Genomic DNA, 13154 nt, shown 5'->3' on the forward strand with positions numbered 1-13154 from the left:
CTTACCACATGAGAAACATGGAGCCCTTAATCAAAGGAACTCCAATGGAAAACTGGCTGAATATTTTGGTTCTTCCTATTGAGAAGTGTAATGGGTGTTGGGAGGTTTCACATAAGAATCTTTGCCAGTGTGGGTAAAGATAAATTGATAGATGCCATACAAACTTAAAGCAACCATCTCCACCCCATGTCCAGTCAACGAAGCAGTGGAAGTGATGTGCCGGTGCCTGGAGGATGTTGGGGTATGGATGGGTGTCAACAGACTCAAACTCAACCCGGATAAGACGGAGTGGCTGTGGGTTCTGCCTCCCAGGGACAATTCCATCTGTCTGTCCATTACCCTGGGGGGGGGATTACTGACCCCCTCAGAGAGGGTCCGCAACTTGGGCGTCCTCCTCGATCCACAGCTCACATTAGAGAAACATCTTTCAGCTGTGGCGAGGGGGGTGTTTGCCCAGGTTCGCCTGGTGTACCAGTTGCGGCCCTATCTGGACCGGGACTCACTGCTCACAGTCACTCATGCCCTCATCACCTCGAGGTTTGACTACTGTAATGCTATCTACATGGGGCTACCTTTGAAAAGTGTTCGGAAACTTCAGATCGTGCAGAGCTGCGAGAGCAATCATGGGCTTTCCTAGGTATACCCATGTTACACCAACACTCCGCAGTCTGCATTGGTTGCCAATCAATTTCCGGTCACAATTCAAAGTGTTGGTTATGACCTATAAAACCCTTCATGGCATCGGACAAGAATATCTCGGGGACCACCTTCTGCTGCACGAATCCCAGCCACCAGTTAGGTCCCACAGAGTTGGCCTTCTCCGGGTCCCCTCGACTAAACAATGTCGTTTGGTGGGATCCAGGGGAAGAGCCTTCTCTGACCCTCTGGAACCAGCTCCCCCCGGATATTAGAACTGCCTCCACCCTCCTTGCCTTTCATAAAGTTCTTAAGGCCTATCTCTGCCGTCAGGCATGGGAGAACTGAGACATCTCCCCCGGGCCTATACAGTTTATACATGGTATGTTTGTGTTATGTTTGCTTTTAAAAATGGGGTTTTTAGTGTTTTTTAAATTATTAGATTTGTTCTTACATTGTCTTTGTTATTGTTGTGAGCCACCCTGAGTCTACGGAGAGGGGCGGCATACAAATATAATAAATAGATAGACCGACAGACAGACAGACAGACAGACAGACAGACAGACAGACAGACAAACAAACAAACCAGTAAAATTTGAATTTTCAGCCAATGACTGGGAGGTAGATCGTATTCCTCACCTGAGCACAGTGTTGGGATTTGGCAACTGCAACCAGGAGTTTCAGCACAGGTTGAGATTGGGATACCAGAGGAGTAACTGCATGGATGACGGCAGTGAATTTGGATGGGGCCTTGACTCCTGAGAAGAAAATGAGAGAAAATGAACCAGCCCCAATTATTTTAAAAATTCTAAATTACAGTGATACCTTGTCTTACAAACTTAATTGGTTCCGGGACGAGGTTCTTAAGATGAAAAGTTTGTAAGACAAAACAATGTTTCCCATAGGAATCAATGGAAAAGCGATTAATGCGTGCAAGCCCAAAATTCACCCCTTTTGCCAGCGAAGCGCCCGTTTTTGCGCTGCTGGATTCTCTTGCTGGGATTCCTCTGCAGCATCACAAAAACACGGAAGTCCAGAGGTGGGGTTTCCCATGGAGGGGAGCCTCAGGGGAATCCCAGCAGTGCAAAAACGGGCGCTTCGCTGGCAAAGGAAGTCCAGAGGCGGGGCATCTCAGCGGCTGCAGCAGGTTTGTAAGGTGAAAATAGTTTGTAAGAAGAGGCAAAAAAATCTTAAACCCCGGGTTTGTATCTCGAAAAGTTTGTATGACGCGGCGTTTGTAAGACAAGGTATCACTGTATTTAGATTGACTTGAACCCTCAACACCCAAGTTCACTAATCACAGACAAATACTAGCGGATTCCACAAGAATAGATTTCCCTGAAAAGAAGACAATTCTGAATTCAAAACCAATTATCCCTTTTAACATATTCTGAGGCAAATGAATGTAAATCTATTAATTATCCCATTTTTAAAATATATATATATATTTATTTAATAAATTTATATGGCCATCCATCTCATTGAATGGGACTCTGTGTGCCATAAAATCAATAATATTACAACTGTTTTAAACTTAAATATAAAAATAAAAGCAAGATTGGTGGAGAAGATAAAGCAGAACGGAATATTTAGATTTTTACAAAAAATAATTCAATTTTTAAAGTTAATACATGCATCCAAAGAAAAATGATCCAGAATTTAAGGCATGTCTTCCTTAAAGGGGAAAAAATAAGTAGAAAAACAAAAATTAAGCAGAAAAAAAATATCTCATTTTTTATTACTGTGATGATCCTTAGGAGTTAATGAGTCAAATCATTAAGTTGAATGTTGGCATCCAAAGCAAAATGACCAAACTTTAAGGCAACTATTCTTTAAATGAAAAAAAAATAAAGCAGGAAAACAAAACAAAATCTTAAATCTCCCATCCAGAGTTATCTTGAGATAAGATGAGTGGCCTATAAATTTTATAAATAAATATTTATTTACTTATAAAATTTATAGGCCATCCTCTTTCCATTTACTATCACAGTGGATGTTGTGAATGGTGGCTTTTAAGAAATTTATTACTCTCATACCATCAATATTTTCCTTTGAAAGTGATGGGATTCAAAGATTTTTGGCACTACTCTGGTTGACTGGTAGCCTTAACAGAAGAATGACTATGGTGGTTTCCTTACTGACCCTGTGATTCAGATCAGTGCCCAAAATCTCTGGCAGAGCTGGAATCACAGAAAGTGATTCTTTTATTTATTTTCAAAGCTATTTTCTCAATTTGGATAGTTTCTACATTTGACTCTGTTCTTTGTTATTGGAACACCATATTTCGGCTGTGGCGAGGACGGCGTTTGCCCAGGTTCGCCTGGTGCACCAGTTGGGGCCCTACTTAAACAGGGAGTCACTGCTCACAGTTGCTCATGCCCTCATCACCTCGAGGTTCGATTACTGCAATGCTCTCTACATGGGGCTACCTTTGAAAAGTGTTCGGAAACTTCAGATCGTGCAGAATGCGGCCGTGAGAGCCATCATGGGGCTTTCCAGATTCGCCCACGTTTCTACAACACTCCATGGCCTGCACTGGTTGCCAATCAGTTTCCGGTCACAATTCAAAGTGTTGGTTATGACCTTTAAAGCCCTACATGGCACTGGACCAGAGTACCTCCGGAACTGCCTGCTACCGCACGAATCCCAGCGACCAATAAGGTCCCACAGAGTTGGCCTTCTCCAGGTCCCGTCGACTAAACAATGTCGTTTGGCGGGCCCCAGGGGAAGAGCCTTCTCTGTGGCAGCCCCAGCCCTCTGGAATCAACTCCCCCCGGATATTAGAACTACCCCCACCCTCCTTGCCTTTCGTAAGCTACTCAAGACCCACCTATACCGCCAGCCATGGGGCAACTGAGACACCTTCCCCAGGCTTTTATACTTTATGTTTGGTATGTATGTGTTGTTTGGTTTTAAATGATAGGGTTTTATATGTCTTTTTCTCTTTTAATATTAGATTTGTTCCACTGTAACATTGTTTTATTATTGTTGTGAGCTGCCCCGAGTCTTCGGAGAGGGGCGGCATACAAATCTAATAAATTATTATTATTATTATTATTATTATTATTATTATTTCATTTTTCCTTATTCTATTGACAAATAACAATGGCTACTGTACTGCTAAATGGGAATGAAATTGGGAGACAGGAGGAAGAGCCACAGACTAGACAGCAGTCTGATAAAAGAAATCTGACTCTGAAGGAGAGGTAGGGCTAGAAAAACATATCAGAGAGAACCAGCCTTAATTTTGGGGACAGTAAAAGTAAGTAACAGTACTTACAGATTTGCAAGATTCTATTACTATCACTTATGGATTTCAACTCCCAGAATTCCTCAGCCAACCATGCTGGCTGGGGAATTCTGGGAGTTGACGTCCACAAGTCTTAAAGTTGCCACGTTGGAGACACACACTTAATACTTGATTGGTGCTTCTTGACTGGACTACCACTACCAACTGTCACTACCTTTGGTTGCAGACTGCGGTCTTATGCTTAGATATGGTATATCTCAAGGGTAGGCAAAGTTGGCTCTTCTATGATTTGTGGACTTCAACCCCCAGAATTCCTGAGCCAATCATGATAGCTCAGGAATTCTGGGAGTTGTAGTCCACAAGTCATAGAAGAGCCAACTTTGCCCACCCCTGATATATCTAATCTATTTCCCCCCCAAATTCCTATTTTGTTCCTAGAAAAGTAAATAAACTTTGGTTGAGAGCTTAGGTTCTCATACATTGCTTTAGAGGGCCATCTTATTACACAGCCTAGATTCCATTTGCCTCACATTGTTAGTTGCACATTACCCAGAAATGTGTTTTCTCTTCTCAAACAGTGCATTCCTCAAGAGAGAACTACTTACCTAGGTTAGCATAATAGTAAGGGAAATCTCCCAGATATGATGAATACTGTGGCAGTACAAATAACCCCCCAGGGTGTTTGTTCCATATTAAACTGTTACGGGATATGTGCTTAAATATTCTGTCTTGAATAATCTGCAAAACAAGAAGTTTAAACAATGTTTAGGAAACTCTTAATGAAAAGAAAAAAGCAGAACCTTTTAATCTACCAAGAGGTAGATTATTTAGAATTGGTGTGGAATCTCCTTGCCACACACCGCTTCCTTTATCTCATTTATTTATACACAAACTGTGTAAAAATTGGGATCTAACTAACACAGAATAGTTCTAGTTTCCAAAATGCACTAGCCATTGCATGAACTGATGGATTCATTCTGCAATTTTGCCATCAATACATAACATAAAGACAGTCATAGCTTTAAATCATATGAGAAGGCAACATTTTTAACCTACATATTTCTGTTCTCCTTCCCAGGCTAAAAAAGAAACTACCATTATAGTAATTTCAGAAATACAAATTGCACAGAAAACTTTGTAATGACAGCATTTCATCTTTGGCCCAAGAAAAATCAGTGACGACTAATGTACTGTTGTAATTTCATGGTATCGTGGAAGAAAATGTAAGGTTTTCACGTTGGGATTCAAAATCTAGGACCCTGAGAATTTCAGCTTTCCTTAATTTTATTTTGTTTTAGAACAAACACATCCATCTCTCAAGATATCCTTGTTAAAATGGAAAATCCTCTTTCCTGATATTTATTACAGAGATGTTGGTGCTTCAATGTGCTCTATAAATTCAGGATTTCCCTCCTAACTAGAAAAGGAATCATGTTGCAAAAATCACTGAAAAGACAAGCACAATGGAATATGTACACTTGATTAATTGAAATGAAGTACTACTGTATTTCTTTCTCCTTTATTTAGTTTGATGCTTTCTTCACCCAAAACCACAGCAATCACAGAACATCTAACAAAGATCCTTACTAGTAGAACGACTAAATTCTGAAATTAAAAAATAATAATCTGGCTCTGTATTTTATTAAGTGGACTTGTACACCACCCCTCTCTGAGGATTCAGGTTCAGCTGTGGGTCCAGGAGGTCACCCAATTTGCGGACCCTATCTGAGGGGGTCAATGTTTCTTCCCCCAGCACAATGGATGGACAGATTGAATAGTCCTTAGGAGGAAATGCCCACAGCCACTCGGTCTTGTCTGGGTTGAACTTGAGCTTCTTGGACGAGAAGTGAAACATCTTCAAAGGAAAACCAGAAACCAGCTGCCTCTTGAAAAACACACCTTTGGGATTTGGCCTGAAGGCCATCTGAGAGCCAGTTACTCTCTTTCAGTTCACCTCACAGGATTTTTGTTGTGAGGAAAATACGAGGAAAAAGGAGTATTGGACATGTTTGCCACCTTTGAGTTGCTTATTTTTAAAAAATAAATAAAGATGGAATATAAATAAATAAATAACCAGATCCCGCTAATAGGAATGGAATGACTATATAGCTGTGTTTCCTTACAACAACCTATGGAACTTTTTCAGTGTGATAACACTGCTCACAAATGTGGGGAAGGACCACAGCTTTGGGATAGGTTGTCTTTGAAGTCTGCTTCGCCTTTTTGAGGGCACGTTCCAGCCACTTGAAAAAACGGTGTCAACTAGGCCCATGCCTCTCATAAAAATGGTTGTTACGATGGTCACACACAATCACAGGATTGTATGATTAGTCTCTGCCATCTGACTCAGTGCTTTAATTTTTTTTTCTAAACAGTTGATTACAGTTCCAAAATATCAGACTGCTGCTAACTTAATTTAATTATTTTTTAAACAAAACCATGGGGACTATGTAGTATCCAGAGATATTCTTATAAATAAAGAGTATAATACAAGCTGATGCTTTGCTCTGCAGCATGCCAGCTCCCAATTTAAATCTTTTGTAATAGTAAATAATCTAAAAGGAAGAAAAATAAATGACATGGATTGCAAATCTTACTTTATGGGTGGACACTTTGGGGCCTATCTTCCACTTATTGCTTTAATCTATGGCAAACTATGTGTTTCAATAGCAAAATGCCCTAAATTTAATCTCTTCTCTTTCCAATGAAATCCAGAAACGTCTTAGCCTACCACTAAAAATCTAATGCCAGCTAGTATAACAAATACTGTATTCAACATGTCCACAGTGTCGCTTAGCATAAGGTGGTTTAACATAGTTCAGTACCTTATATTTCATTTGTCACTTGTTCAGTGATAAATAATTACCTCTGCGAAAGTGTCACATACAGCTGGCCTCTGATACCGCAGAGAAAAGATTTCTCCAATAAAATTAGATCATCGTATCTAGGACAACTTTCCTGTTAAAACACAACGCCCTCTCTTATATAGTTCCCTATGATTCAGTTTAACTTTGAAACCAGCTCTCAAATGCCACCGTTGATAGGTATCTTCAGTTACAGGTCAGGCTGACAAACTCTTAACCAATCCTGTTATTTGACGGATCAGGGACCAGCTTAAAAGCTGTACCAAATTTAACAGATAACTATCCCAGTTCTGAAAACAATATTTAACCGTGCAAAAAGGCTGCAGAAGCTTTGTAGGAAAGGATACAGGAAAGGACAAAAATAGAGGCAATTTACAGCTCTTTCGCTAGCCGTAAAAATTGCACAGGAAAAATAGCTACACACCCATCGCTGAATGCCATTTGCAATTTGCGCTCTTCATCCCCCCCCTCCTTTTAATCACTGCTCAAAGATTGGTCTAAAAATGAATTTGTGTCAAATGTATTTGTGTCAATTTGGCGTGCCTCCACTCTTCCTGGGGACTCGAAAGCTTATTTTTGTAAACTTATTAATTAAGTAAACACGTATCCTACATGGATTGAAGAAGGAATTTTCAATCAGGAAACTGGGCTGAATGAGATAATGATTTTCCCCACCATAAAAGGACTCTAAATTAAAATGTGTTCCAAAGGATGCATTTCTATCTTGATATCAATTCTTTTCCTCGCCTCCCACACTCCGGGGTCATGAATCCCCTTTTAATGGGGATGGGGATATTTCTGTTGAATTAAGTCAATAAGCACTGAATATGCAAATTATCTCACTCTTCCTTTCTTTCAGAATTAAAACTGCTTTTATATAGGTTTTAATTTCATGAAATAAAGCAAACATAAAGCTGGTGAGTTCATTCAGTTCGTTTTCCTTTTGTGAGAATATGAATTAGATAAATACCTTCACATCTTATTCAGTTCTACCTTTGTCTCATCCTGTGAGTCTCAGGTAAAATCAATTCAAATTTTGAGTAAACCGGTGCAGAAAAGGAAAAAAAAATATCCCTATGGATAATCAAAGATCTTTAAAAATGGGAAATCCCTATTGAGGAAGACTGACCAAGTCATAACTGATGAAATCCTTTGCAGATTGCTTTAAAACAATGTTTCCCAACCTTATTCGTTTTAAGATGTGTGAACGTCTACTCCCAGAATACCCCAGCCAGCAATGATAGTTGGGGTATTCTGGAAATTGAAGTCCACACATCTTAAAATGAATCAAATTCGGAAGTACTGCTTCAATAGAACTATTTTATATGAACAAACTGGTAGCCTATACCAGTGATTTTCAACCTTTTTTGAGCCGCGGCACATTTTTTACATTTACAAAATCCTGGGGCACACCACCAACCAAAATGACACAAATTAAATAAATACATACATACATACATACATACATACATACATACATACATACATACATACATAACCCCCTCATATATACAATCCCATGTAACATCCCCTTATAAATACAGTCAATCATCAATCATCCCTACTCAACTTTATATCTCATTTCTGGGTACTTCTCCTGTCTTTCCCCCTTTTCTCTCTCATGTTTGTCATTTCTCTCTCTTCCTCCCTTTTTCCCTCATTCCTTTTCCCTCTCACTTCTCCTCTTTTTCCATCCCTGTCTCTCTCCCCCCCTTATGTGTGTGTGTGTATACACACTGGAACCATTTCCAAAACCAGTTGAGGGCTGGGGTTTTTTCTCTTTTATTCTTTTCAAAAAGAGGTGTGGGCTGGGGGGCATTTCTTATTATTTGGGTGCTTTTTACCATATGCTTCAAGAATCACCCCTCTCTCTCTCTTTTGTTTCTCTCTCCTCTCATTCTCTGCCTCAATCATTTCTCCTTTTTTCTCCCCTTTTTGTTCTCATTTCTCTCTCCTTTCCGCTCCCTATCTGTCTCTCTTGCTTTCTCTCTCTCTTGCTATCTCTTTTTCTCTTATTTTCTCTCTCTCTCTCTCTCTTTTTCTCTCTTATTTTCTTTCTCTCTCTCTTGTTCTTTCTCTCTCTCTCTTTCTCTCTCCCTCCCTTTCTCTCTTTTTCTCACTTTCTCTCTTGTTTTCTCTCTCTCTCTTGCTTTCTCTCTCTCTCTTGTTTTCTTTCTCACACTCTTTCTCTCTCTTGTTCTCTCTCTTGCTATCTCTTTCTCTCCCCCCTTTCTCTCTCTCTCTTTCTCACTTTCTCTCTATCTTGCTGTCTGTTGCTGTCACTCACTCTCGTTCTCTCTCCGTTCTTCTCAGCGGAGGCCAGCGAAGGTGATATTCAATGTCGGGAGCGCGCGAGCGGTTGCGCGTGCTCCCTACCCCCCTGCTAGCCGCTCGGAATATTCACCGGCGAAGGTTTTTCTTATTTTGAATATTCCGAGCAGCTAGCAGGGGGGTAGGGAGCGCGCGCAACCGCCCGCGCGCTCCCGACATTGAATATTACCTTCGCTGGCCTCCGCTGAGAACGGAGAGAGAACGAGAGTTGTGCCATTTTTTGTCTCCTGCGTTCCGGGTGCGGGAGGAGCCACGCCGAAAGGCAGGAGACAGCGGAGGAGGAGAGGGGGCGGGCGGGGGGCAGCGCCGAAAGGCCGAGGGGGCCGGAGGCACCGTGGGGAGGCAGGGGCAGCTGCGGCTCCCTTCCCTTCTGCTGCCGGCGCCTCCCCGCCCCCCGCGGGCTGGCAGGGAGATGAGGAGCGCGCTTTCGGGGAAGCGACGGTGCTTTGGGGAAGCGACGAGAAGCCATGGGCGCGAGGGGGCCGACTTTCAAAGCAACCTTTGCCGGCCTCCCGTGGGAGGGTGCCAATAGCGGCGGGGGTGGGGGGCAATAGCGGGGGGGGCCAACCGCCTCACGGCACACCTGACCATGTCTCGCGGCACACTAGTGTGCCGCGGCACACCGGTTGAAAAACACTGGCCTATACTACAAAGTTCATGGATACTGAAGGAACTACAGTGTTCCCTTGATTTTCGCGGGTTCGAACTTCGCGGAAAGTCTATACCACGGGTTTTCAAAAATATTAATTAAAAAATACTTCGCGTTTTTCCCCCCTATACCACGGTTTTTCCCACCCGATGACGTCATATGTCATTGCCAAACTTTCATCTGCCTTTAAAAAACATTTTTTAAAATAAACTTTAATAAATAAACATGGTGAGTAATAATCTAAATGGTTGCTAGGGGAATGGGAAATTGTAATTTAGGGGTTTAAAGTGTTAAAGGAAGGCTTGGGATACTGTTCATAGCCAAAAATAGTGTATTTACTTCCGCGTCTCTACTTCGCGAAAATTCGACTTTCGCGGGTGGTCTCGGAACGCATCCCCCGCGAAAATTGAGGGAACACTGTACATCAAATATGTAGCTCCTTCCTAGGATATATGAAAATAGGTCATATCTATTGCTGAAACAAATATTAGAACATTTCAAATGCAGCTCGCTTTGTTGTGCAGAACAGTGTGCGCAGCAGCACACAAACTAGCAGATATAATAGCAACTCCTTACAATATTCCTGAGCATATGGCAATTGTTAGTTGAACTTATCTAGCCCTGGAAGCTAAGCAGGAATAAATTTGCTGAATCACTAAGTTGGAAACCACTAACGAATCTGTAGAATAGACCAGTGATGGCAAACCTTTTCTTCCTCAGGTGTAAAAAAACCATGGGTAGGAGCTATCGCGCATGCCCCAATGCCCACACCCATAATTCAATTCAATTCAATTCAATTTATTAGATTTGTATGCCGCCCCACTCCGAAGACTCGGGGCGGCTCACAACAATCATAAAAACAGTATAACAATGGAACAAATCTAATAATAAAATTACATTAAAAACCCCCAACAATTTAAAAACCATACAGCACATACATACCAAACATAAATATAAGAAAGCCTGGGGGAGATATCTTAATTCCCCCATGCCTGGCAATATAGGTGGGTCTTGAGTAACTTGCGAAAGACAAGGAGGGTGGGGGCCGTTCTAATCTCCGGGGGAAGTTGATTCCAGAGGGCTGGGGCTGCCACAGAGAAGGCTCTTCCCCTGGGGCCCGCCAAACGACATTGTTTGGTCGACGGGACCCGGAGAAGACCAACTCTGTGGGACCTTGTCGGCCGCTGGGATTCGTGCGGTAGAAGGCGGTCCCGGAGGTATTCTGGTCCAATGCCATGAAGGGCTTTAAAGGTCATTACCAACACTTTGAATTGTGACTGGAAGCCGATCGGCAGTCAGTGCAGACCACGGAGTGTTGTAGAAACGTGGGCGAATCTAATTCAATGTATGGGGAGGAGAAATCAGTTTTCCCCGTCCCCCAGAGGCCAGAAATGCCCTGTTTCCCAACTTCTGGTAGGTCCAGTAGGCTCGTGTTTCGTCCTCCCCGGGCTCAAAGGCTTCCTTGGAGCTGGGGGAGGGTAAAAGTGCCCTCTCCCATCCTCCCGGAGGCTCTGTGGAAGCCAAAAATGCCCACCAGAGCCTCTATGCTAGCCAAAAATCAGCTGGCGAGCACCTACATGCATGTCGGAGCTGAGCTAGGGCAATAGCTTGCATGCCAGCAGATATGGCTCTGCGTGCCACCTGTGGCATCCTTGCCATAGGTTCGCCATCACTGGACTAGACTGTTCAGAAGAAGTAATGGCAAAACCATTTGCTTATTCTGGGAGAAAAGAAAACAAACTGCACGGATGTCCTGGCAATCACCAAGAGTTGAGTTGCCTTTGGATCCTGGGAAATTTACTTTTAATCTTGAAAGCTAACTTCTCAGCTGCCCTAGTTTGTTCTGTCAATATTAAAGATGGCTTAGAATAATATCTGCAGTGATGCCATCATCTCATTAATATTGTATGGCTTTGAGGGGCGGACCATAAGGAAGGCTTGAGGGCCAAATTGAAAAGTTCAAATTGTGGTGCTAGAGAAGACGACTCAGCTCAGTCAATCTTTAAAGCAATCAGCCCTGACTGTTCTTTGAAAGGCTGAAGCTCAAAAAGTTTGGCTACCTAATGAGAACATAAGAACATAAGAAGAGCCATGCTCAATCAGGCCAAAGCCCATCGAGTCCAGCATTCTGTGCCTCACACAGTGGCCCACCAATTGTCCATGGGGATCTTGAGCAGAAAGAGAAGGCAAAACCCTCTCTTTCCCTTGACCCCCAACAAATGGTACTCAAGGGAAACCTGCCTGCCTCAACCAACATAGAAGCGGCACCTGGACATCCGTTTCAATAACCACCGATACACTTGGCATCCATGAATCTGTCTAATCCTGCCTTGAAGCTATCAAGACTGACAGCTGTCACGACCTCTTCTGGAAGGTTGTTTCTCTCCTTGATTAGTTTTCATCCATTGTTTCTTTGTCCTGCCCTCAGGTGCTTTGGAGAATAGTTGACTCCCTCTTTTTTGTGGCAACCCCTGAGATATCAGAACACTGCTATCATTCCACCCCTGGTCCTTCTTTTAATGAAACTAGACATACCAAATTCCAGCAACCGTTCTTTATATGTTTTTGCCTCCAATCCCCTAATTTGCATATTGCTCCCAACAATCTGAGTTTTACCAATCTTGAAAGGATTGAAGGCTGAATCTGAGCCCTAATCAGGTTCGAACTCCAAGCCTTGGGCAGATTTTGCCTGCAATACTGTAATTAACCACAGTACGATCAGGGCTTCTATGGTTAGGAGTTAGGTAAGTGGTTAATTAGTGATGAGATAGTATCAATTAGAGCTGTGAACATGAATTTGGGAAAACTCTGGGAGACAGGGGAGGACAAAGGGAGCAGGGCATACTGTGGACCACAGTGTTGCAAAGAGTTGGGCGTGACTTAATGACTAAACAACTAAGATGCCATCATAGTATACTTATAATCCTGCTGTAAGTATAGAGGCAATATAACTGGGGCCCAGAATCAAGACTAACTTAAAGCCATTGCTTCTATTGGACCTGTTCTAATCTGAATGAAATCATAGTTTGAAGAATATTTTTACTTAGCGAGACAAGTTATTATGGTGGTGATTAAAACTGGAAAAAACAGGAAGGAATTTTCTATAGGAAGAGAAAAAAGGAACATGTAGCTGACTCCAAATGTGGATGAATCAACAGAGAGGGGGATTTGTTCAGAAACTGAATCCAAGAAATGCAGTCTTAATGCATATATAAAAATCCAAACAAGCAAACAAGCAAACAAACAAATATGCTACATGCAGATTTGCAGGAAAGCATTATTTAGCATTGTCAAAATCTCATTTTCCTGTAATCCCTGATTGCAAAGAATTGAATTGCTTTTGCTATGCTCAAATATCAAACTATCAAACTAATAGGGGTCTATAATATGGTAAATGATTTAGCTTTACTAGATAAATGGTCAA

General features: G+C 42.1%; 1 protein-coding gene across 1 annotated transcript in view; it reads right to left on the reverse strand.

Annotated features, from left to right (window-relative positions):
- Window positions 1-13154, reverse strand: part of EXT1 (exostosin glycosyltransferase 1) — a 416144-nt gene that overhangs the window by 39554 nt on the left and 363436 nt on the right. Inside the window, exons 5-6 of the mRNA XM_070748246.1 lie at window positions 4492-4624; window positions 1276-1394 (exon numbers count right to left, since the gene is read on the reverse strand). Coding sequence (XP_070604347.1) covers window positions 1276-1394; window positions 4492-4624 — 252 coding nt within the window. The remainder of the gene's footprint in view (window positions 1-1275; window positions 1395-4491; window positions 4625-13154) is intronic.

The sequence above is a fragment of the Erythrolamprus reginae genome, chromosome 3 (genome assembly GCF_031021105.1).
Source record: "Erythrolamprus reginae isolate rEryReg1 chromosome 3, rEryReg1.hap1, whole genome shotgun sequence".
Taxonomy (NCBI): Eukaryota; Metazoa; Chordata; class Lepidosauria; order Squamata; family Dipsadidae; genus Erythrolamprus; species Erythrolamprus reginae.